The sequence below is a fragment of the Nannobrachium achirus genome, assembly GCF_963921795.1.
Source record: "Nannobrachium achirus genome assembly, chromosome: 13".
In the NCBI taxonomy this organism is placed as follows: domain Eukaryota; kingdom Metazoa; phylum Chordata; class Actinopteri; order Myctophiformes; family Myctophidae; genus Nannobrachium; species Nannobrachium achirus.
This window is the reverse complement of record NC_137833.1, coordinates 28,356,115-28,379,887: the sequence shown is the minus strand read 5'-3', so window position 1 is coordinate 28,379,887 and position 23,773 is coordinate 28,356,115. Positions and strand designations below refer to the sequence as shown.

General features: G+C 44.3%; 1 protein-coding gene across 2 annotated transcripts; it reads right to left on the bottom strand.

Annotated features, from left to right (window-relative positions):
* Positions 1 to 697: 697 nt before the first annotated feature.
* Positions 698 to 8,185, bottom strand: LOC308296847 (BTB/POZ domain-containing protein 3; the record flags this gene model as incomplete). Of its 2 annotated transcripts, none has more annotated exons than XM_080740196.1 (4): positions 698 to 1,730; positions 2,497 to 2,615; positions 5,927 to 6,017; positions 7,785 to 8,185. In XM_080740196.1, the coding sequence occupies 4 exons, from the start codon at positions 8,183 to 8,185 to the stop codon at positions 698 to 700; spliced, it is 1,644 nt and encodes a 547-aa protein (XP_080596322.1). The 2 variants fall into 2 exon arrangements, with proteins under 2 accessions (XP_080596322.1, XP_080596323.1); XM_080740197.1 differs by having other exon boundaries at positions 5,927 to 6,041; positions 7,785 to 7,909.
* Between the last annotated feature and the right edge of the window lie 15,588 nt (positions 8,186 to 23,773).

The window sequence follows — 23,773 nt, the reverse complement described above, 5'->3', positions numbered from 1 at the left end:
GCCCCCTCATACCGCCTCATGTGTCTGTCTGTCGCTGTATTCACAGTATCACAAAGCTGGAGATTCAATTGTAAATCCTCAAATACAAATGCCTGATGGATATTACACAATACTATACTTTTTTTTTAATACATTAATGGTAGTTTGGAATATTATGTTACAGTTAAGTATCCCATAGCCTTGTGTTACAATTCTATTATAACACTGATTGCCAGGGGTGATGAATGAGGTGCTAATAGAATAGAATGTGAAATATTGCGGCTATATACTACAGTATATGTGCATCCTATGCAAGCATAGAAATAATAAACATAGCATATTCATAAGATACCTTCAGCGTTGGCCACAAGTGTGGCATTATGTACATTTCAGATTTTACATATATACACATCCAACACACACTCCCTGGTACTTTTTTGGCTGCACATTTGATGCGCAGGACAAAATCTTGATCCATTTAGCAAAATGGCCATCTATCTGCTTCAGTCAAAACATCTGGGACTGAGACCCTGTTAATAGGACATTGAATACTGACCAGTTTTTGCACAGTAGTGACAGAAATACATATTAACAGAGATACATCCTTGTACAAATGGTGATAGTTTCATATCACAAAGACTGGTACTATGTACAGAGACAGTTCTGTGGCTCATGTCAGTAGTTGTACTGGAAACCAGTCAAATATTCACAGTAGCTGTCAAGCATAGAAGATGAGCTCTGGGATCTGCCCTCCCTGCACCCCGGTGCCGTTGGTACTGTCCGACGAGCACTGGAATTGGAATGTCACTTTGCCACACTGCACCTCCGTCATGCCTTCCTGTCCAAAGTAGCTCAACTCATTCCCGTCCAGAACCACGCTAGCCGTGTAGAAAGTGTCAGGCTCAATCTGGACCGGGTACTCGAACCATACCGGGAAGGTGTTGCTGGAACCGTCCGAGAAGTACTTGTTGAGGTTTTGGCCCAGCAACACCCCTTGGCGTTTGAGCTCAATCTTGGCACTGTATTCCGCGGAGCCACAGCTCGACCCGTAAAGGCCGAACCCGGCGATGAACACTCTCTTATCCACCGCAAACTGTATGCTGTCACAGCGACCTCTGTAGCGCCACTGATTGCTCCGGTAAGCACAGGACTGGAACCTGTGGCAGCGCTGCGGCAACAGGCCCGTTCTGGCCTCACTGGCGAACTGCAGATCAGGTTTCTTGGCCGCCGTGTACCACAGGAAGATGTCATTGGTCTCGTTAAGTGTCAGCACGCCCGACTGGGCCGCCCCGTTGGCAAAGTCGTCCAGGCCCATTGTTGGGATGCGTATCAAGAACACGGCCTTGCCCAGAACCTTGCGCTTGTTGTCAATGGACATGGTGAGCTCCTGCCTCTGGCACTCGGCCTCGGCCCAGTTCAGCGCCGCCTCGAACACCACTATCTCTTTGGCGTTGAGTGTCTCCCGCTGCAGGATACTCTCCAGGGTCTGGGCGTCGATGTCGCAGAAGCCCTCGGAGCGCAGCGCCAACTCTGCCTGGGCATCAATCACCTCCCAGCAGCGCTGCGTCAGGTCGGGTTCCTCGAACAGGCAGCTCTGAGACAGCAGCACGCAGGCGTTCTTGGCACTCAGGCTGGTCTCCAGGAAGGTGACGCAGGCGCGCGCCAGGTGAGGGACAATGTACTTCTTAGCAGCATAAAGAGTGGCTAACACCGTGTCAGCACTCAGGTCAATCTCGTCACAGTAAATGTACCTGTTGAAAATGAAAAGGTAACGAGGATGTCAGCTTGTTTATATGTGTCACAATTACGTTCAAAGAAATTGAAACGCTCTTACGATACAACAGTATGTGACTTGAAAGAAGAATGACTTAATTAGAATCTAGATTCTGACAGGATTCCTGCGGAGTCACTTTGTGGATGTCAATGCTGAATAAATGAATCATCGCAAGACGACACAAGATCATTGCAAATGTTCTTACTGCTGCATTGCATGTCATAAACAAAGCAGTTGGATATTAATGACATGGCTGAACAGTTTCTAAATACAGTGGAATTACAATATGCGCAGAGGAATAGGACGATCAGAGCACACACAGTGATGCTGTATTCCTCCTACACGCTTGCATACCACATAGTTTGCACACAGGGACAAGGAAAACAAAAGTCTGAAATAGAAGTGATGCAGGAACAGTTGGGTGGTGGTGCTGTGGGGGTTGGGGGACTGGCATGGAAAAGAAAACAGAATAGAGAGAAATATTGTGCTCTATCTCTCATGACGATACATAGTTTAAGGGGAAAAGTTCTGTAAGTTCATTCTTCAGTGCTTGTACTTGTGCTTTCTGATCAATAAGTCATGACCCAAAAGATACCAAGATACACTGTTTTAAATAATTTCCTCCCTGTGAGACTGTGTAATAGTTGATGTGCTTGAATAAACAAATGAATAATTACAGCTTGGAAGCACCAATGAACCTGAAGCTGCATTAATTAATGTATGGCAAAGATGAGGATCCTTACTTTAGCATGGCTAGGAACGCCGCCGGTTCCACATCTGGGATGCGAATTTCATCGTCGTTTTCCGCCAGTTCACCATAAAACATGGCATGGAACACTGAGCTGCCTACAGCCAAAACATACTGTTGAGAAAACAGAGGAGAGAGACAAAATGAATACCTATAGTACAAATTACATGCATGATGTATTGTACAGTATAATACATACGATTAATTCATGACAAGGACCACCATTTGATGAGATTTAGCTGCTCAGACCCAAAACAGTTAATATTTTGTTGTTGTTGGATAAGATTTTGACCACAATTCCATGGTGTTTTGGTGTTGGTGCCATAGGAGAGAGAGACAGGCTTTGATCAAATAAATAAATAAATACAATCTACATGCTCTAATTGTGTAGACTTCTTGTAAATTAAGCAATGCAGATGTTTAACAATTATGTAACTCTTGAGAGTGTAAAATTGAACCAAATGGATCCATAAGGATCCATTAAGGTTTCATTTTACGCTCTCAAGGGTCCATTGGTTACCAACTCTCCGTCATTTAGCTGGGGGCCACCTGGAACCCCCTCAAGGCCTACTGGTGGTCCCCGGACCACTTGTTTGAAAACCGCTGCTTTATATGGTCTGTGATTCTTCTTGCATGTCATGTGGGAGGGAGTTCTAGGCAGAGAGGGAACGTGTAATTGTGTAAGAAATGGTACATTTGTGATATATTTCAGTTATGATGACATTTTCTGTAAATTACTGTCCTTGCAGACATTGAACAATATTTCTCTCCCTATCTATGCAGTGATGTGATTGAAACCATAGAGAGAAACACACACACAAACCCAGTTACTATTTCCCAGGAGGACATGGGGTTGGGGGGAGAGCGATTGCCTCTCGTGACAAACAGGAAATCCTTATAACACAAGTGAATAGGGTGCAACAGCAGTTCAATTTGCTGATGTTAATGAACTTTCTCAGCTAATGATGAAATTGGACGCAAGACAGTGTTCGCTGATAATTTCAGGAAGTGGTATATATCAGGTTCCATAAATTATACTCAAGTACCGTATTTTCCGGACTATAAGGCGCACTTAAAAGCCTTTAATTTTCCTAAAAAACTACAGTGCGCCTTATAGTCCAGTGCGCCTTATATATGGATCATTCATTGACATTGACATTCCCTTTAGCACAGCTCCATCTGTTTGATGCATAACGCAACGGTAGCGTCTATTATGTGCGCCTTATAGTCAGGTGCGCCTTATATATGAAAACAGTTTGAAAATAGACCATTCATTGACAGTGCGCCTTATAGTCAGGTGCGCCTTATAGTCCAGAAAATACTGTACTCCAGCACTGTTGTCATTGGCACTCGCTCGCGAGTGTGTGCGCGTATGTGTGTGTTGCGGGTTATTAACTACAAGTTTTCTTAAAAAAAAATGGTTTTGCGCAAAAAGCTTTGCTCTAAAATTGATTGGATTCTAACATAGACGGAGAAAAGGAGGAAAAAGTAATAAGAACAAATTAGTTATTTTTATGACACTGACACAACTGTTGGTAATGGCTCAGCTCATTTTACAATGACTGGAGGCGGCTATTCGGGGCGAGGAGGAGGAGGATGTCCTGTTCTTTCTCTTGTTTCTTTGAAACTCTTGTTGCTTTTTAGAGCAACAGCCGTGCAACAAGAAACCAAACAGTGTGTGCATGCACACTTAGCGTAGCTATATGTGTCATCTGCTGGAAGAGATATTAGAACTTTGTGAATTACTATCGTAATGCCAATCTGAATTCCTGCCAAATGGAAACCATAAAGATTGTTGGGCAGAACATCATCATCCCCATTGGCACGCAGCCTCAGCAGAGAGCAGTCCAATCATCCACAATGTCCTTGGTTAACTGCCGTCCATAAATGTGCAGAGTACATTGCAGCAACTCATCACAGACTAATATATTTGACTCTGTTATTAATTTGTGAAAGAGATGACTCACTCTTACATGGACCATCTGACAGTGTAGTTTTAGAATGGCTGGCCTGCTGTGTCTCTCAACTGTAAAATGGTAAAAAAAATCATTGTTGCAAAGTCTCTTGCCAAATATTTAATGTGTTAGAGTACTGTTCTAGTCATATTCAAATAGAGCGGTAATGATAATGTGCTATTGCCGGTGGTGCGTGATCTATGAAAATGTTATGAACGGCGAGCAATAATTGATGTGAACATCTGGTAAATACAATGGGGTCAGAGGAAGAATTCATACAAAGTCAGTTCAGCTATAAAACAAAAACGAGCGCCTCGACCGGTTTAAAACAGTGGAAGAATACGGCTGCGTTTTGTAGTCACCGATATAACACGTTTTTATGGAAATGAGTCCAATTCTCTTAAGTCCGTCATATCATTATCATGAGGACAAAAGGTGCTAAAAGGAGGGTGAGATACCTTGCTTATTATTCCACCTGTGTGTCACGGGATTTGCTCGACTAAAAAGTTGATTAGTTGTAAAAGAGCTTACTGAGGGAACCGAGGAGAAGGTGTGAGATGACTGCTGAAGAGGAGGAGGACAGCCCCTTCCTCCTCCATCCACTCCATATCTCTCTCTCTCTCTCTCTCACTCTCGCTCTCTCTCCATCTTTCAGACTCATTTGCATAAATAATTGAAGAGTGTCTGAGAAAGACACACGGTGCGGAACTGAGAGCCGTACACAAAGGATTTTGGTTCCGTCTCCGCCGGCGATGAGGCAAGATTACTTTTTATGCTGATAGTGTGATGATGATACTGAGTGAGCTGACAGATTGTTTGTTAATTCCCACCACCACCCCGACCGCCCACCCACACACACACACACACACACACACACACACACACACACAGTAAAAATCCTCAGCGTTCTTCACTTATCCATTCATAACTCTTGAGTGTGTACAAATATAATGTAGCCACCTGGACCCTTTGCTGGAGTGGAAATGAACAGTGTGCTACAGTATAGGGATGGGACGATATGAAAATTTCATGTCACAATTATTGTGACCGAAGAAATTGCGATTTACGATATTATCGCGATAATCAAAATATCCCCAACGTCCATTATCCTGGGGCAGAACATTTGCCAAAGAATAGCCGATCTACAAGCTCACAACACGTTGTGCACTTGTAGATCGCTATTTTTTAGCAAAGAGAATTGGTAGAGAGTGAAATAAATACTGTATCAAGTACGTTATTTCCAGGTCCCTTTTACCAATTATAGAGGGTTTAAATGGTACTGGATATGCAGTTTGGAAAACAAAAGGTGAAATTGATCCCAGTGCGTGACGGAGGATAATTTCACGATGAATTTGAATCACCACGATACGATTATTGTGAGTGTTTTTCTATCACGATAAACGATAATAGCGATTATCATCCCATCCCTAGTGTGCAATCGTGATCGGACAGGTTGATGCAAACTCTTACTCTGTGTCCGGGGAGTCGCTGGGTCCCTCCGGTCTGACCCACCACAAAGTGCACATCTGCCATCAGCTCATTGTTGAACATGACAGAATTTCTTGGGGAGAGAGAGAGAGAGAGAGAGAGAGAGAGAGAGAGAGAGAGAGAGAAAGAAGAAGAAAAACAGGAGGGAGAGAGACATGGCTGGCATTAATATGTTTCACTCTGCAAATTAGTTTTTCTTAGTCACTGAGAAAGGAGCAGATAAAATGGAAAAGTGGAATAGACACTAAATTCATTATGCATACGCCCTCGTGGTAAAACTTGAAATAAACCAAGTGGTGGCCATAGGCAATATAGCAGTAATCTCTTTAATTTCAATTCAATAAAAAACATTAAAGTGAATGCATTGATCCTGTTATGGTAGTCCCCCCCCCCCCCCCCCCCCAAAAAATAAATAAATAAATAAATAAACTACAAAGGCTGATTATTAAGAGGTTCACTGGAGTAGCTCAAGGCAACTCTTCAGAGCTTGTTGATTTACAAATCGTCAGCTTGTTGCCGCGCAATTATTACCCGACAAAACAGACTGATGTCATAGCCTAAATATATTCACAATGAAATTATTGCAAGTTTCAAAGCATTTCACATAATACATAAGTATTTCCTAGAGGGTAAACAAGATGATCAAACTGTCTGTCTGGTGTTGAATGGAAACCCCCCACTTCCATAGAATATGGGACAACAATAAAGCAATCTTCATATATTATTGAGTGGTGGAACATGCAGGGCTGGGTAAACAGCTCCCATCATGTTCTGGAGAGACAACAAAGGGCTGGTTTGGATGTGAGCACTTTGCTCTGGCCAGCTGGGCTCTTTCACTGATAGGCCAAGGTAAATATTTGGCTTTTAGCACAAAGTAAAACCCCCCTGCCTGTTGATGTGCGTATCAAACGCACCCACCCGGCCCGGCCGGTGCACGTCAACCCTGTTTACTGTCAGAGCAACAATGTCTGCAAAGACCAGGCGAGGGAGGACGTAAACAGAGATGCACCCCCAGCAGATGTAGGGCAGGGCATGGGGAACACCCACCAACACACACGCACGCACGCACCCACCCACCCACCCAGACCCACCTACCCATGCACCCACACACACACACACACACACACACACACACACACACACACACACACACACACACACACACACACACACACACACACACACACACACAGTCCTTATGCATCATCTTGTCCTTTCCCCCCCCTTTTTCTTGTTTAGGTCTCTCTCCTCTTTAGTATCTTTCTTGACCCATTTCATATCTTCTCTTAGTTCCTTCCATGCCTGTCTGTCTTTGTCTGTCTGTCTGTCTGTCTGTCTGTCTGTCTGTCTGTCTGTCTGTCTGTCTGTCTGTCTGTCTGTCTGTATCTGTCTGTCTGTCTGTCTGTCTGTCTGTCTGTCTGTCTGTATCTGTCTGTCTGTCTGCTGTCTGTCTCTCTCTCACACACGCACGCACGCAGGCACGCACGCACGCACGCACGCACGCACACACACACACACACACACACACACACACACACACACACACACACACACACACACACACACACACCACCCCATTACAATAATGTCATGGTAAAAAGTAGAAACTTGAGTTGAAAGCGCATAATTGTAAGTGACTGTGCACATTATGAATAATAACATACAGGCCTATGCAACATTCTAAAAATCATCTCCATTTCTTAATTAAAATGGGAACTGTTACTTTTCTTCAGTGCCTCAGATAGTTTGTGTGACAACTGTTGAGACACAACTACTGGGATCGAGTCGGGACTAGGAGAGCCTTAACAAGAAGTCCTATAGACCCTCATTTTGGACCTACCTTTCCCTTATGGTGGAGTAGAGCCCCTGCCAGTTACAGTTCTGGATGGTGTTGTTGTTGTTGAGGTTCTGCTGCTGGTACTGCTGGACCGTGGAGACTCCGCTGGAGGCCCCCCCAGCCACCGGCTTCTTCTTACTGCCTCCTCCGGAGGAGGACGAGGACGAGGAGGATGATGAGGATGAGAAGATATCTGCAGCCATCTTCTTCTTCTTCTTGCTCTTCAGGGTGATGATCTCGTAGCAGACAGGGGGCAGCTTGTTGGCTCCGCCGCCGCCTCCTCCGGTGCCCTTCTTGGAGCTCTTACTTGCGCCGCCGCTGGTGGACTTATTGCCCTTCACAGACTCTGGTAGCATCAAGAAGAACGTCAGACATTTCATGTTCCTTCCCTTGGCATCGACCATGAGTGTGGTTCAACTGCCGAGCAGTGGGAGCGCAGCGTGCAGAGAAGGAGTCATCCGGCCATCCAGGCAGCGGGCAGGACTGGGTGGAGGTGTGTCGTGTGGTCCACAGTGTGGAGGGGAGGCAGTGATGGAGAGTGGAGACTCGTGGAACCGGACAGCGAGAGAGTTTGTGTGCGGCGCGCGCACACAGAGGAGAAGCGTGAGTCGAGTCAGTCGAGAAGATATAATAGATCCACTCGGAGTTGTTGAAGGTGAATTCACCTTTTTGTTTTGTTTATTGTTTCCGATTATCCTCCTCTTCTTTTTGCGGTCCTTCTCTTGTCTCGCTCTTCTCGGTCCTCTCCTCCTCTTCCTCCCGGAGAGATCAACTCTCAATCGGACACGCCACTCCACACACACTATCCACGGACACTTTCCCTCAAGTTTGATCCTCTGAAGGAAACCACGGCTCCCGCGCCGCTTCTCCCCAATCTGAATCCCATCCCTGCTGGTTCCTTTATTCCAGCCGCGAGTATAGTAGTAGACATTGGATAATAAACACAAAATAAATAAAAAGCACTTTTCCTCTCCTCTCTCCTCCTCTTCCCCTGCTGTCTTCTTGCTCACTGCTCTGGTGAAGGCTGGCGTGACAGCCCCAGATTTAGTACAGCTGCAGTGGTTCAGCCTTCTTCATCCTCTCTCTCCTTCTCTCGTCTCTCTCTGAGTGCTTTCAGTGCTCGCTCGCTCGCTCTCTCTCTCTCTCTCTCTCTCTCTCTCTCTCTCTCTCTCTCCCTCTCTCTCTCTCTCTCTCTCCGTGTATGTGTGTTGTGCGCGCTGTGTGTCTCTGACAGTCTGTCTGTCTGTCTGTCTGTCTGTCTGTCTGTCTGTCTGTCTGTCTGTCTGTCTGTCTGTCTGTCTCTCTCTCTCTCTCTCTCTGTCTCTATCTCTTGATACTTTTCCCTCTCCCTTTCTTGCGCTATTCCTGAATGCTGAGAGCTGTGCTCGGCCACCTCATTCTGCTGACTACAGAGATTGAATGGAAGAGAGCGCAAAAGGCAGATACCCCCCCCCCCCCACCACCACACACACACACACACACACACACACACACACACACACACACACACACACACACACACACACACACACACACACACACACACACGCACGCACGCACGCACACACACGCACGCGCAGCCCTCCCCTCAGTACAATGTGCTCAACGAATAGGAGGGCACGGCACTCACGATTGGTCAAAGCAGCCCCTGATGCAGTGCTATACTTGAATATGCAATGTTCTTGCCTCTCAATTAAAGTGACAACCATCATCACCCTCAGATTGATATATTCATCTACAATTTTGGATTGCAGATGAATTTCAGGCTGAACTGCTTTAAATATAGATATGATATAATATATCAAAGGGCAATGCATAATTTTTTAGGGTTGCCCTTTTAAGGGCAGAATTTGCTTAATTCATGCACTACCCCGGTTGTTGTATTTCTTTTTAATGAGCTTTTCATAATTTTATAGCCTACAAATTCTAATTTGCAATTCCCTTTTTTCATCTCTGCTACTTTGCTTGGGAGGGACTTATGACCTTTCTCACAGCAACATGTTAGCTGATAGTGAACAAATGGATCCGTACTCAAGAATTCTACTCTGTAATACAAATCCTTCTGTGTTCAGGTCTAGTTTTTCGCATAATACAAGCAATTGGTTTTATCATCTCACACCCATAACAGCCAGGTTGCCTGGTGGGAGGAGGAAGTGGCTCAGAGGGTCTGCCTGATGGAGAGAGTGTTTTTTACTGGTGATTCAGTCAGAGTGTATGAAAGGGTGCGCTCGTTTTATTGTCCACGACATTGCAAGCGGCGCGAAGGCCAGCGGACCTTGGTCCTGCTCTTCGCCCCCGAGCGCCGCAGGCGCGAGTGGCCGCGAAGAGCGGGCCAGGGCCGCGCGGCCGGCGGAGCGCCGCGCGAGTTACGAAGCCGTGGTGAATGCAATCGTTATATTTATAAGCCCACGATAAACGCCCGCGCAGTCCGGTGCGCATTTCCGAACGCACCCTTTCCCCAAACTCGGACTGAAACACCAGTAAAAAACACCATCCCCTGCCTGATGACCAAATATTTCAACCCATTAGGCTAGTGGCAGTGGTGGAAAAAGTACTCACAAAAAGTATCAATATTGCAATATAGAAATTCTCTGTTACAAGTCAAAGTCTGAAATTCAAAATGTACTTGAGCAAAAGTATGAAAGTATTGGCATCAAAATGTACTTACTGTAAAGTACCAAAAGTACAAAATGTTTGAAAATAGCAGATCTATGACCTTGAATATTGGCTATTTTCAAATAGGTATAAAACAGGGCTGAATTGGATTAATGTATGTTTTATAATATAATCATTTATATCTGCAAAGTAACTATAGTAACTAATAAAGGTTTCCAAAAAAATGTAGTGGAGTACAATATTTGGATCTTAGAAGTAAGCCTACACATACCTCAAAATTGTACTTAAGTACAGTACTTAAAATCTAGTAAATCTACTTAGTTACTTTATACGACTGGCTATAGTGGATAAGATGTTGGCTTTCCATGTGATAGACCAGGCATCGCACAGTCCCCCATGTCCTTATTTGTATGCAAGTGGGAACAGTATTAAAAACAAACATTACCATGTGATGTACTGTACCCGACTGTACCAGAGTTATAGCTCATTCTCATTTGAAGTTGCAGATCACAAACATAACAGCACAATAAAATAAAGAAGAAAAAATGCTCACAGCACATCACACACACCCACAAAAAAGTACAAAAACAACATTGTTTGATTTGAAAAAGCATTGTTCAGTTGAGTGGCTTTTAACAGACCTACTTGGGATTTAAAAGTACTGATGGAATCACAACTCTTCATCAGGTAGACCGACTGCTGACTGACCGAATAGGCTTTAGTGTAACTAGTAAGACACCTCAGGGGGACAAGCGACCTAGCCCTTGGGTGAGGTCGCGCCACAGTGATGTGGAAATCAGGGATGTGGACAATCAGGGATCTCCATATATGGGCATAAAAGGGATTTGTTCCCCCTGGCATCACAGGGATCTCTCTAACCAGGGCATCATTAATATTGATGACATCAGGGAACTCCATATATGGGCATAAAAGGGATTCTGTTAGTGTGACATGAAGCCAGAGCGTGATGTCAGAGCAGCAAACCCATTGGCCAACCTGCTCTACCTCCTGAGCCACAGTCACCCCCTCTCCCTCTGACAACCTGGGGAGAGCCCCCCGAACTGAGCTCATGCTTCCTTCAATGCATGAGGAGTGAGCAGGCCGCTTCTTATCACCTGACAGGGGGGAGTTTCCCCGGTAGGACGTAGCGTGTGGAAGGAACACATTATTCCAACCAGTTCTTTCCCCTCCATCGGGCACCCTGGCTGGCCAGGGGGAGGCAGTATAGAGACCAGGATTACTGCATGTTTTTTATGAGGGTACCAACCCGAGGGGACACGGGGAGAACATGCAAAATCCACACAGAACACAATTGGTTTATTTATACATGTGTGTTAGGCATATATGTTTGAAACATTCCCTCTTTAAATACACTACTGCCATGTTAAATCATGGCTGTTCTGCCTCTCTCAGTCTTGTCTCCTGTCTCGTTCGGTACTTCTTGTCCCGACCAAGCATGTGAGCTGCTTGTGCATTGCTCAGCCCACTTGTTAAGTCATCCCTACTGCAGAACAACACAGGGCTATAAATGTAACCCTCTCTGCATGTATAATGCATATGGCCACCATTGCTGTTGCAGTGTACCTGGACCCTTGTACAATGGTTATAATGTTCAAAGTCCATGAGTGATTTAGCCATATTGTTTTGAACTGTAAGGACTCGGAGTTGCTAAATTACTTCAGCGCTTTATTTGAGTACATGAAAGCCCAGCCAGAAGACATTTTTAGATGGAAGATGAAACATGGCTGTGTGTGTAATTATGGGAGAAGTATTAGTGGACAACTTTAATGATAAAAATGGCCCTTCAACTTCACTCAAGAGTATTGATTCTTCCTTCATGGCTAACAAACAGTTAGCTCTACTGAGTGGCATTAAGGTATTTGCACACTGCTGCGTTTTTCGGGCTGAAAATTTCGGAGCACGTAAATACAAAAAATCAACCTCACGTTTGCACTCTGCCGCCCGTTTCATATCTACAGACCAGGGTTGATTTTATCCGATATTCGCAGCTGTTGCCACGGAGTCCCTTGCTCTCTCTCTCTCTCTTTCCTCTCTCTCTCCCTGGCCTACGGATTTCCAAAACGCAACGAAAAAACGCATTGCAGTGTGCAACCACCTATTAGGCGTCACAGTTACCTCATATTGTTTCTGTTGGGTGGAAACCTCCAGTCCAAAACTGTTACTTTTCAGAATTAAATTCGAAAATGGCAAAAATAGCAGCTAATAGCAGGTTTGTGTGACACTGTAGTATTACGGAAGTAAGGCATTTAAAAAACACAACGTTAAAATTTGGAGATAAGAGGTTTGGAGATGTGAGCTTCCCTATCCTTCTTGCAGTGAAAGGCTCTCTGGTAACATGGAACCAACATTAGACGCCACTGTACTCTCTGAAATAGGAGGCCGCTAGCGACGTTACCGTGGTAACCACATCCACAGGCATCAGCAGGACAGATGGAGGTACATGTAGTGGACACAAGACAGAGGGACAATGACACTGATTCAATAACAGTTATCAGACAACTTCAGGGTACACTCTATACTGTAATTGATTATCTGTCACTTACGTACGTCAGAACAAAAACATGTATAATCAATGTGGTATGGTTATCAATATGTATAATTATAATCTATGGCACTGGTTTTCAACCCTTTTCATATCAAGGTCCATTATTTATTCGGCATTTGAGCCACAGACCACCGTTTGATGAGATTTAGCCTCTCAAGATTTAGAATATTTTGTTATCGTTGGATAAGATTTTGTCCACAATTCCATGCTGTATTGATGTGTTACCAACCATAGAAGATAAGAGGCAAACGTTTGATCAAAATAACAATTCCTCTACATTCTCTAATTGTGTAGCGTAGACTTCTTGTAAATTAAGCAATGCAGTTAAACAATAATGTAACTCTTGAGAGAGTAAAATTTACAATTTACAATTTAAGCATTTAGCAGACGCTCTTAATCCAGAGCAATTTACAATAAGCAAGGTAATAATAATCAGTACATCAACATCAATACATCAAATGGAAAGAAATAGTAGGCAAATCAAAGAAAAACAGGTAGACCAAGCACCTATTCAGTAAAAAACTTCATAACATTTGAGGGTAGGCAAGTGCTACGTTAAGTGTTATGGGCTAAGGTGGAGTCTGAATAGTTGAGACTTCAGACCATGGCGGACGCTTGGGAGTGAGTCTGCAGTGCAACTGGGAGTTTATTCCACAGTTTGGGGGCCAGGAGGGCAAGAAGGGTCTGATCCTATGGTTGTTATGGAGTGTGAACCTACAGGATCAGGTGACTGATGCAATGTGTGCCTTGAATGAGAGCTGGCTGTCCAGGACGACACCAAGGTTCTTAGCAGTTGGAACCAAAGTCACCAGGGCGATCCTGCATGGGGCAGGACTTGGGAAGAGAGAAGCTCTGTCTTGTCTGGGTTCAGCTTGAAGTGGTGGGCTGACATCCACTGTGAAATGTCGGCCAGACATGCGGCAATGCGCTCTTCCACCTGGGTGGCAGAAGAGGGGAAGGACAAAAACAATGTGTCAAAAACAGACAAAAACAGAGTGCCATCGGCATAGCAGTGATAGGATACTACTATACTATACTGTATACTACTATACTGTTGTGACAGCACCGAGGGATTTAGTGTACAGGGAGAAAAGGAGAGGGCCAAGTACAGATCCCTGGGGGACTCCGGTTAGGAGGGTGCGGGGGGATGAAAGCAAAGCTTTACATGAGACCTGGTAGGTCCGGTCAGTTAGGTAGGAGGTAGCCTCGGAAACCCAGCCTTTATTTGGCGATCGGTAGAAAAAATAAAGCCTGGGCGATCGCGTTAAAATCACTGATGTACATGTAGGAAGTGTAGAATTTCCCTAACCAATCAGAGTGGAGGCGTCGCACCGAATTTGTTGACGTCATGACGCAGCAGCGTTCTCTGGGCTGAGCAGAGGGGGGTGGGGAGAGGAGAACACAGGCTATTGGCCGGAGACGCCCATCCCCGCCCATCTGCCAGCATAGAGTGTCCGGCGTCTTCGTGTTACTCTAGACTAGGTAGGAGGAGAACCACTTTAGTGCCGTCCCAGTGATGTCTAGGTCAGCAAGGGTATGCAGGAGCAGCTGGTGGTTCACTGTGTCGAATGTTAGTATTTCCCTCTCCACCAAATCTCTTCGTTGGAAATAGCGGATCTACACGCTCACGGGATCGGCTATTTCCATTGAATGTTCGCCCTCCGACGGGGACGCTAGGTTTAAAGTGGTTGAGGTGTGACCATGACATTTCGAGGTCATCATCGAAACAGAGAGCAGAAGTCCGCTTCAAGGTTAAAAGGAGTGCAAGTTGAATTTAACAAATTAATTGTACTCTGAATTTGATTTGCCTGGCACCGCCGTCTAGCAAGCGTGAGCGTTAAAATGTCACTATATATCACCTTGAATTGCTTTCTGCTTCCTCTAATTGTGTTTCCTCTGCATTTATCTCCTGATGACACAGTCTTGTTATTCACACATTGAGAGGTGGGAGGGAGAAGAGGAAAGTAATGACGGTGTTGTCATAGCATCAGCATCACCTCTGTCTCACACTTTGTCACAACATAATCGCACGTTTTCATTGACGGGAAGCCACATTAGCATAACTGTAGTAACACAGCAATTAGCGTCATAAAGGTGTGAAGCTTTGCTGCCTGTTTTACAGTGGAGGAAGAATCGTGCATGTCCAAGCAAATCAAAAATGAAATTATTCTTATTAACACCACTTTCAACCTTTATTGATTCATAGTGTATACTACCTTTCTTTACCACAAAAATAGACGATCTACAAGCGAACAAAGAATCGCAATGCAACATTGTGAGCTCGCTATTTGTTGTTGTTTACAATTATAAAACAGGGCTCAAGTGGTTAGACCTTTTCTATGATTATGCTCACCATTTCACGTTAAGAGAATGAAGTCTAAAATATATTTTCAATGGTTCTCAACCAGTGGTCCTTGAGGGGGTTTCAGGTGGTCCCCAGCTAAATGATGGAGAGTTGGACCCTTAAAGATCTTCAACTCTTGAGAGCGTAAAATGAAACCAAATGGATCCTGAATTTTGTTTAATTTTATGCTAGCAAGAGTTCAAATATTGTTAAACATCTGCATTATTTGATTTACAATAAGTCTACATAGAGAATGTAGAATTTGTTTTTTATTTTGATCAATACTTTTTGCCTGTTATCGCTCCTATCCCACATCAGTACAGCATGGAATTGTGGACAAAATCTTATCCAACAATAACAAAATAAATCTTTGGGTCTGAGAGGCAAAATCTCATCAAATGGACTGTGGCTCAAATGCTGAATAAATAATGGGCCTTGATATGAAAAAGGTTGAAAACCAACCAGGAATTCATCCTTAGAGCTCTATCTACGGTCTACCGGTTTGGTACCAAACAACAGCCTTCATCTACTGAGTGAACAAGTGAGAATGTGGAATTTGCAGCCATTTAGGGGTGGCCTCTCTGGTTTATTTATGGGGTAAAAGTAAACGTGGGTGCAAAGTGCTGTTGCGGGCTAGGCCACAAGTTTTCAAAGTCTGAGACCCTCTCACGCACGCACCACCTGTGATACTGTGATATTACTATAACTGATCTTGGCTAGTAAAGAATGTCTGCTTAACATGCCAACAGAAATAAATACGTTACCATATCTCCATTTCTAAACTAGCAAAAATAGTGGATCTACATGCTCTTAACGTGTCACCAAGCTACGTGTTGAGAGCATGTAGATCAGCTATTTTCTCTATTTGTTTGGGGGCGAAAAGAGAAAATGTTTGAAAATGTTCAACTATAATGACATTCCCAAAATAGGGATGCCACATGAAAGTGGTTGATAAATGAATGATTGCATACAATAAAAGGCTTATCTAAATCAGAACAAGTGTCACATCGATTGCAATGAAATCAGATTCATCTGCTAAAACAATTCAAGTTGAAGACAATTATGCAATATGTATTAAGGTTAAATGTGAACACTAGGGGGTGGTAATTGGCATCCCCTGATGACCCAAATGCATGAGGACCCTACAATATGACAAAGAAGCACTACACATTATCTATTGTATTATCTATAAATAATGTATCTTCGTCTATGTCTGAAAGGACTTTCTGCCCCAATTGCACATAAGATACCTTCATGCTCCCCAGAGGATGACCTGCTCCCCAGAGGATGACCCCTACATGGTGACTCCAAGACCTTTCCTCCAGCGCCACCTGTAGACCAACATTAACACATGCAAAGATGTCTCAAAATCTAGTGGGTGGGATTGCTCATGCAGTGCTGAGTGCATTCATGCTCCCCAGAACCAGAACCATTTGTGTGACCCCATGATCTTTCCTCTCGTGACACCAGGCTAAAGGTCATATTTTGCACACAAGATATCCCACAGTTTAACAGACAGGTTGCAGGATAAACCTTATTGATTTTGGTGACCTTGCTTTCCTGCCCCTCCCTTGCACCAAAATGTCCACTTGATTTCTGTTTTAAAGGCACTTTTTAATGATGCTCCTTTTCAATAATACTACACTAATGATGGCACTGTTGGTTGGTTGAAGCCAACGTGGTCTGTTGGGTTTAGCCTGCAGCACAACCTCAAGGGGTAACTTTTAGACTCTCTCATCTCTTGAACTGTTCCAAGAGTTCAGACAACAGGCATCGTTATTGTGCCACACATAGTTGGGAAAACCTCCAGAGTATAGCTTATGCCAGCTATAATTTGGCCAGTTTCTGACTTGGAGATGGAAAGCTCTCTCATGGTGTGTGGGCACGCCAGGTTTGTTTTTTCCTTTTGCAGTGACTAAAATTGTATTTTCACAATAAATGTGAATGATTCTTCTCCACAAATCTCTACAGGTTAAAGGATCTCGAGCATTTGGCAAGCATCTGACCCACAGTGTGCTGCCTGTTGTACTTCCATTTCACAAAAAGAGAGTGAAAGCAAAGGAGAAATAAATGTACAGTACCTAGGTGATATGAGCAATGCTGTTGACTGTTCATCGGCATCAACAAAGAACGTGGGTGTGTTTTGTTACTTTTCACAGCTATATATACTGTAGCTTGTAACAATACGGAATGTCGCTCTAGTATTAGTTCATAATCAAAAGATTTATATTCAAATAATATTTAAACGTCCCTGAGGTATTGAATATTTAACGATATTAAGCCAACATATTCACCCTGTGCTCACAGCACCCACCACCTCATATAATACTGTAGGTTCTATGCACAGCAGCCATATTGGAAAGAAAGTGGGCCCCTTCCTCACTTCCTTCACAGGTCTTACCAATGATACTGATTAAGGCTCTGTTTCGTTCTGGTCAAACAGTGTCAGGCTTCTGATATGGGGCATGTTGGCTCACTGGAAACACTCTCCACCAGTGAGAACCACTGTGCTACACTAAACGGAACAGAGCCTTCTATCATTGGTAAGGAAGGAAGGAAGAAAGGAAGGAAGGAAGGAAGGAAGGAAGGAAGGAAGGAAGGAAGTTTCTTGCCAATATGGCTGCTGGAAGTTTCTTGCCAATATGGCTGCTGTGCATAGAACCTATTCAGCAGTCAGAGTCTCCGTCACTGAGCTATGGTTGAACAGATTCATTAGTCAGACAACATTTCGATCCATGCTGGATCTTTGTCAGGTGAATAACTTGTCTTAAGATCCACCATATCGAAAGGTCATCTAATTTGTTTAAAGAGGTGGTGCCATGATTTCCCCCCCTATAAAACATGATTATCAGGTATTATGATTATACTAGGAGGAAGATTTTTTCCAAAAAAGTATACAGAAAGAGTTAAAATTGGGTTTTTATGTGGCCACACCCCCAGTTCATTAAGTATGCATGGATGGCATGGTGGGTGGTGACCCAGCTGATATAGCCACACCCCACAGTGTTGGGTGAATGGCAATTGGGGAGGAGTTGATACTGTGACACCCTTAGTATCTGTGTTTTTTAACTGACATGAAAAACAGAAAAAGTACAAAACTATGGCATCACCTCTTTAAATAAAGAGGTCTCACCCATAGCTTGGTGTGCATGGTTTTATCCTATATGATATATGGCCAAAGCTGAGAATAGACACTGACATGTATTGACTCTGGTGTAGGTCCTTCAATCTTCACCATCTCTCACCAGAAGGTGTTAATGATTCCATTACGTTCTTCTCCTTTGTTTGTGTTTTCTTAGTTGAGAGTAAACAACTGTCACTCCAGATTGATTACTTATCGAGACAGACATGGCAGAATCTGACATTTCCATTTCATAAATGGGTAAAGTCCAAGGACTTCAGGTGAAGTGGATGACTATAGCATACCAAAACAGACCTTAACAGTCTTGATTTTAAGATGCTTACCTAAAAATACACGACTGGGTTACAGATATCTTTTACAGTGTTGGTCTTCATACACTAATAATACAAAAACTGCCTCGGACAAATTCCAGAGAGGGCAGAGTAAAATGGCAAATCCTAAAATAGAAAACTAAATCCAAATCGATATGTAGCTGTCCATGGTATTTTCTAATAACAACTAGAAAAGTGCAGTTTGGGGAAATTGCAAGTGTGGAGGAACAGTGCCGGGCGACATGCGATTAGAATTTGTTGCAGATCGGATCCTGCGTTCGTGATATATGGCGTCTAGTTTTTAAGAAATAGGCTCCTCCCACAAATCTTGCAATTACATTGTCACGTCACTCTTGAGATTACTTGTATTTACTTGCTCCAGCAAAGCGCGTAAGTACTGCGTTCGGCTGCGTTGCATGGCAACGTCATCATTAACAGCCAATGAGGGACCAGCATTCCTGGCATCGCCAGTGGTGATGCCAGTGGTGATGCCAGTGGTGATGTCACTGGCATCGCCAGTGGTGATGACAATGGTGAGCGCACCTCATGGGGCTCTGCTGGGGCACAAGTAGGCACATGGCCTAATTCTTCGATAGACAAGGCACAAGTTGGCACCTCAACAGATTGCAGTTCTAGTTACTTGCGCCAGCAGAGCACGCAAATATTGCGTTTGACTGCGTATATATGTCAGTGTCTGTGTTTGTTTAAGCCGTAACCCAATTAGGGACCTGCATTTCTGGCAAAGTCATCATTAACAGCCAATGAGGTACCTGCATTCCTGGTAATGCCAGTGGTGATGTCATTGGCATCGCCAGTGGTGATGCCAGTGGTGAGCGCACTCTATGGCGCTCTCTGCTGGTGCACAAGTAGGCCATACAGAGTGCAGTTCTAGTTCATTTTGAGAAGATTGAACCCCCCAAAAACGATTTATTTTTGAGTGATGCAAACCGCTCCCACGTTTCACTTTGTGTGTATTAGCCAAAAACAATTATGATAAGTAACTGATGTCACGGACAGAACGGCCCATACCAGAGATATGCTCGCGTGTCGTGTTTGCACCGCTCACTTTGCACAGGTGCGATTATTTCTTGTTGATCAAATCAACCATCAAAATCTAACTAATCATTGAGTTTTACTTTACAGCACAGAATTTGCTCTGCAGATCAGTCGTTGGGTAATTCTATGACCACATCACTTGCTAGTATTGCTCTCTCTCTCTCTCTCTCTCTCTCTCTGGTGGAAAATATGGGAAATATGGGAGAAATATTGGCCCAATATACTGGCTGTGGCCAAACTGTTCAGCAGAGACACCTGCTGAGAGGCTTGGCAGAGCACAGCAGAGAGAAGAGGGGTGGCTGGAAGATGAGCCCACGATGGATGCAGGGCTGGCACACATGAGAAGGAATGGGCAGCTCATCCAGAGCGTGCACGTGGGAGCATGCACACACACACACACACACACACACACACACGTGCGCGCGCACGCACGCACACACACACACACACACACACACACACACACACACACACACACACACACACACACACACACACACACACACACACACACACACACACACACACACACACACACGCATACATACAAACCGGAGCACCACCAGTTAGGTGGGCAATGGCACACCTGACAGGTGGAAGGGGAAGAGAAGTGATGGCATTTGCCCAGTGCTCCTTGCTAGAACTCTCTAAACAAGAGACCTGTTAGTCAGCGGGTTCTGGGATTTTTTTTTCTTCTCAGAAGCATACACCATTTGTGTGGGTGTGTGTTTGTGCGTGTTTTTGCACACATAGTGTGTGAATTGTGTGGACGTGGTTTGGATACATTTCAAACAGTGTGAAACTTGGTCTGTCCACCCTGTGTGTGTCGCTGTCTCTCTCCCTGGCTTATCATTTTCTGTCTGCACACCAAGAGCTTCTCAGCATAAATATTGACAGTCTGGTTGTAACATTTTGCATGATGCCCCATAGGCCTCTGACAAATTGTTATAGGACTCTCTTCGACTGTCAGCAGACAGACTTGATTCAACACTTCAGATAGAATGTGCAATCATTTTGGCCCAGTGTGATTTTTTGAAAGAAACTTTGTTACTTTGGCTCATCGAGAGTCGACAATATGAGACAAGATGTTGGCCTCTCCTGGGGGCGCGCCATCAACACGCCACCAGTCAGAAGATGTATGAGGCTAATTTACTCTGCCAGAAAGTACAGAAAAGCAATGACTGTATAGGAGAACAAAAGTAACCCATTGTATTAAACCACTTGAACCCTACAGTATATACGTTGTTGACCAGAGTCCCCAGGACTTTATACCAGGTCCACTCATTCTTTCCCTTTTACATCAAATCTCTGCACTGAAAATAGATTTACAAGCAAAAACTTGTGGAGATTTTATATCTGCTATTTTTGCAGAATGATAAATTCAGCACAGGAGTTCATACAGTACATGTGGAGGTTAATGCACGGCACCCAAGTTCCATTTGGGTCCATTTTTAAAGTAACACTAAGTAATTTACTGTAGAGTCACAACTCTCCCACACACATAATACATGGAATAAATGGATAATATAACTATATCCATCGTCATTGCTCATCCCTCTTTAAATTGTCAGTTCTGTGCTAAACTGGGAGACATTAAAGTAGGTGTCTGTGGTGTGTGTGTGTGTGTGTGTGTGTGTGTGTGTGTGTGTGTGTGTGCGTGCGTGCGTGCGTGCGTGCGTGCGTGCGTGCGTGCGTGCGTGCGTGCGTGCGTGCGTGCGTGCGTGCGTGTGTTTGCGGGTAGTGCAGCATTATATTGACAAGGACCCCACAACCCTGGCCCACGAGCGCAGCTACCATCCTGTCTCCCACACACACTTCAGCAGACTCCATCCAGAGCTCACTCACTCATCGCCTCTCTGTGCCGTTTTACATTGGCCAGCGTTGCCAGCTCCACTTTGTTGCCTTTCCGTCCGTGCTTTATGTCTGACATGCGTTTTCCCCTGATGCAAAGATCTGTGTTACATAACAGCAGTGGTTCCCACACTTTGTCATGTTAAGCAGTGGTGGAAAGTACTTTTCAAGTACTGTACTTAAAGGATTACTTCACCACTTTTCAACCTATCTTCATATAATAGTTCCTCACTAATATTCATAATAGAATTGCAAAAACATTCTACTCGGTCCAAGTCTCTTAGGAGAGCTGTGGGAAGTTCAGAAATCCATAGTCTTGTGACATCATCAATGGGGAATCCAAGCTAATAAATGCAGGCTTTCTATTCCTGAAAAGTTGCAATATTAAAGTGGAAGCCATTGTTCTCGCGATAATATATATATATATATATATATATTTTTTTTTTCAAAAATATCGTTTAAAAAAGAAATCTGTCAAACGATGATGTCACAAGACTATGGATTTCTGAACTTCCCACAGCTCTCCTAAGAGACTTGGACCGAGTAAATTTTCAGTAAATACTACTGTAGGTGCGCGGTCAAATTTAACTGAGAGAGAGTTCAAATCTCATCTCTCTTGCATGAACACTCTGAGATACAAATGGATGGATTTGATTGTTATATACATTATACAGTACATACACTCTTATACACGTGTATGGTATACTCTGTGGAATTGCCTTGCTGTATATTTGCTTACAGCAGAACACAGAAAATGGCCATAACTCTGGAAAAACAAGGTGTTGACGAAGCAAGTGTTTGTGTGTCGGAGTTGGCAGCAGGCCCGTTGGTTGTGTGGAGGCTGACCATATGGCACAGAACCACATGCCTGCGTCCCAGGCAGGTGCTCACAGGATCATGCTATAGGTAGCATGGAACTGCTGGTGATTTAGTCATCATCTGCACATCCCCTGCTTGCATATCTCAATTATCTCATACATATCTTATCCTATACTGTATGCGCAACGGTGTGTACTAAGCGGATTGTTTTAAGTATTCTTTTCTTTTTCTTTTTTAGATCCTACACGTGTAAATCTCTACTGAATATGGATCAAAACGATCTCCCCCCTCGCACGTATTCCTATTCCCTCCCACCCCCCAGGCACCATGAGGAGAGGAGTGCTGACCATGCACACACAGAGGGAGGAGGGGAAAGACGGAGAGAGTGTGAAAACGAGAGAGACAGGCAGCGGGACAGACAGACAAGAGAGAGAGAGAGAGAGAGAGAGAGAGAGAGAGAGAGAGAGAGAGAGAGAGAGAGAGAGGCTGTGAAAGAGAGAAGACACAGAGAGAGAGAGAGAGAGAGAGAGAGAGAGAGAGAGAGAGAGAGAGAGAGAGAGGGAGAGAGAGAGGGGTAGTGTGTGTAATGAGGATTCTTTTGTTGGGAGAGAAGGGGACGGACGTCTCCTCGCTGACTTAATAAAGCCAGAGGAGAATGGGCACTGGGATAACAGTAATGATGTGCTCGGCTGTCTAGTTTGACACTCGTGGCATTTAGACATACTGTAGCGAGCGAGAGAAAGGACAAAAAAACACAATGAAGGGAATTAAGAACACAAAAAACAACAACAACAATATACTGTACATACTGTACTGTATATGAAAATTGGTATCTTCTGGTATCTGTCTTCCCAGCACTCTTCAGTTTAGTGACTATAGTTTGTGAAAAGATGATTATATAGGCCTATACCACTTTCTGTGTGGCCTGTCCTGCATGGCTGCCAGCTGCTCACTCGCTATAGGTTTTGTGATGGTGCAGATGGTGTCAGGTGGCCTGCCAGTTCCCACACTGGAACTACAAATTGCCTGTACAGTGTGTGTGTGTGTGTGTGTGTGTGTGTGTGTGTGTGTGTGTGTGTGTGTGTGTGTGTGTGTGTGTGTCTGTGTGTGTGTGTGTGTGTGTGTGTGTGTGTGTGTGTGTGTGTGTGTGTGTGTGTGTGTGTGTGTGTGTGTGTGTGCGTGCGTGCGTGCGTGCGTGTGTGTGTGTGTGGACACACGCATGCACACCGTGACCTCTGTGTATCACCTGCAAGCACGCAGTTTAATGCGGCCGGCGTGCGCGGGTGC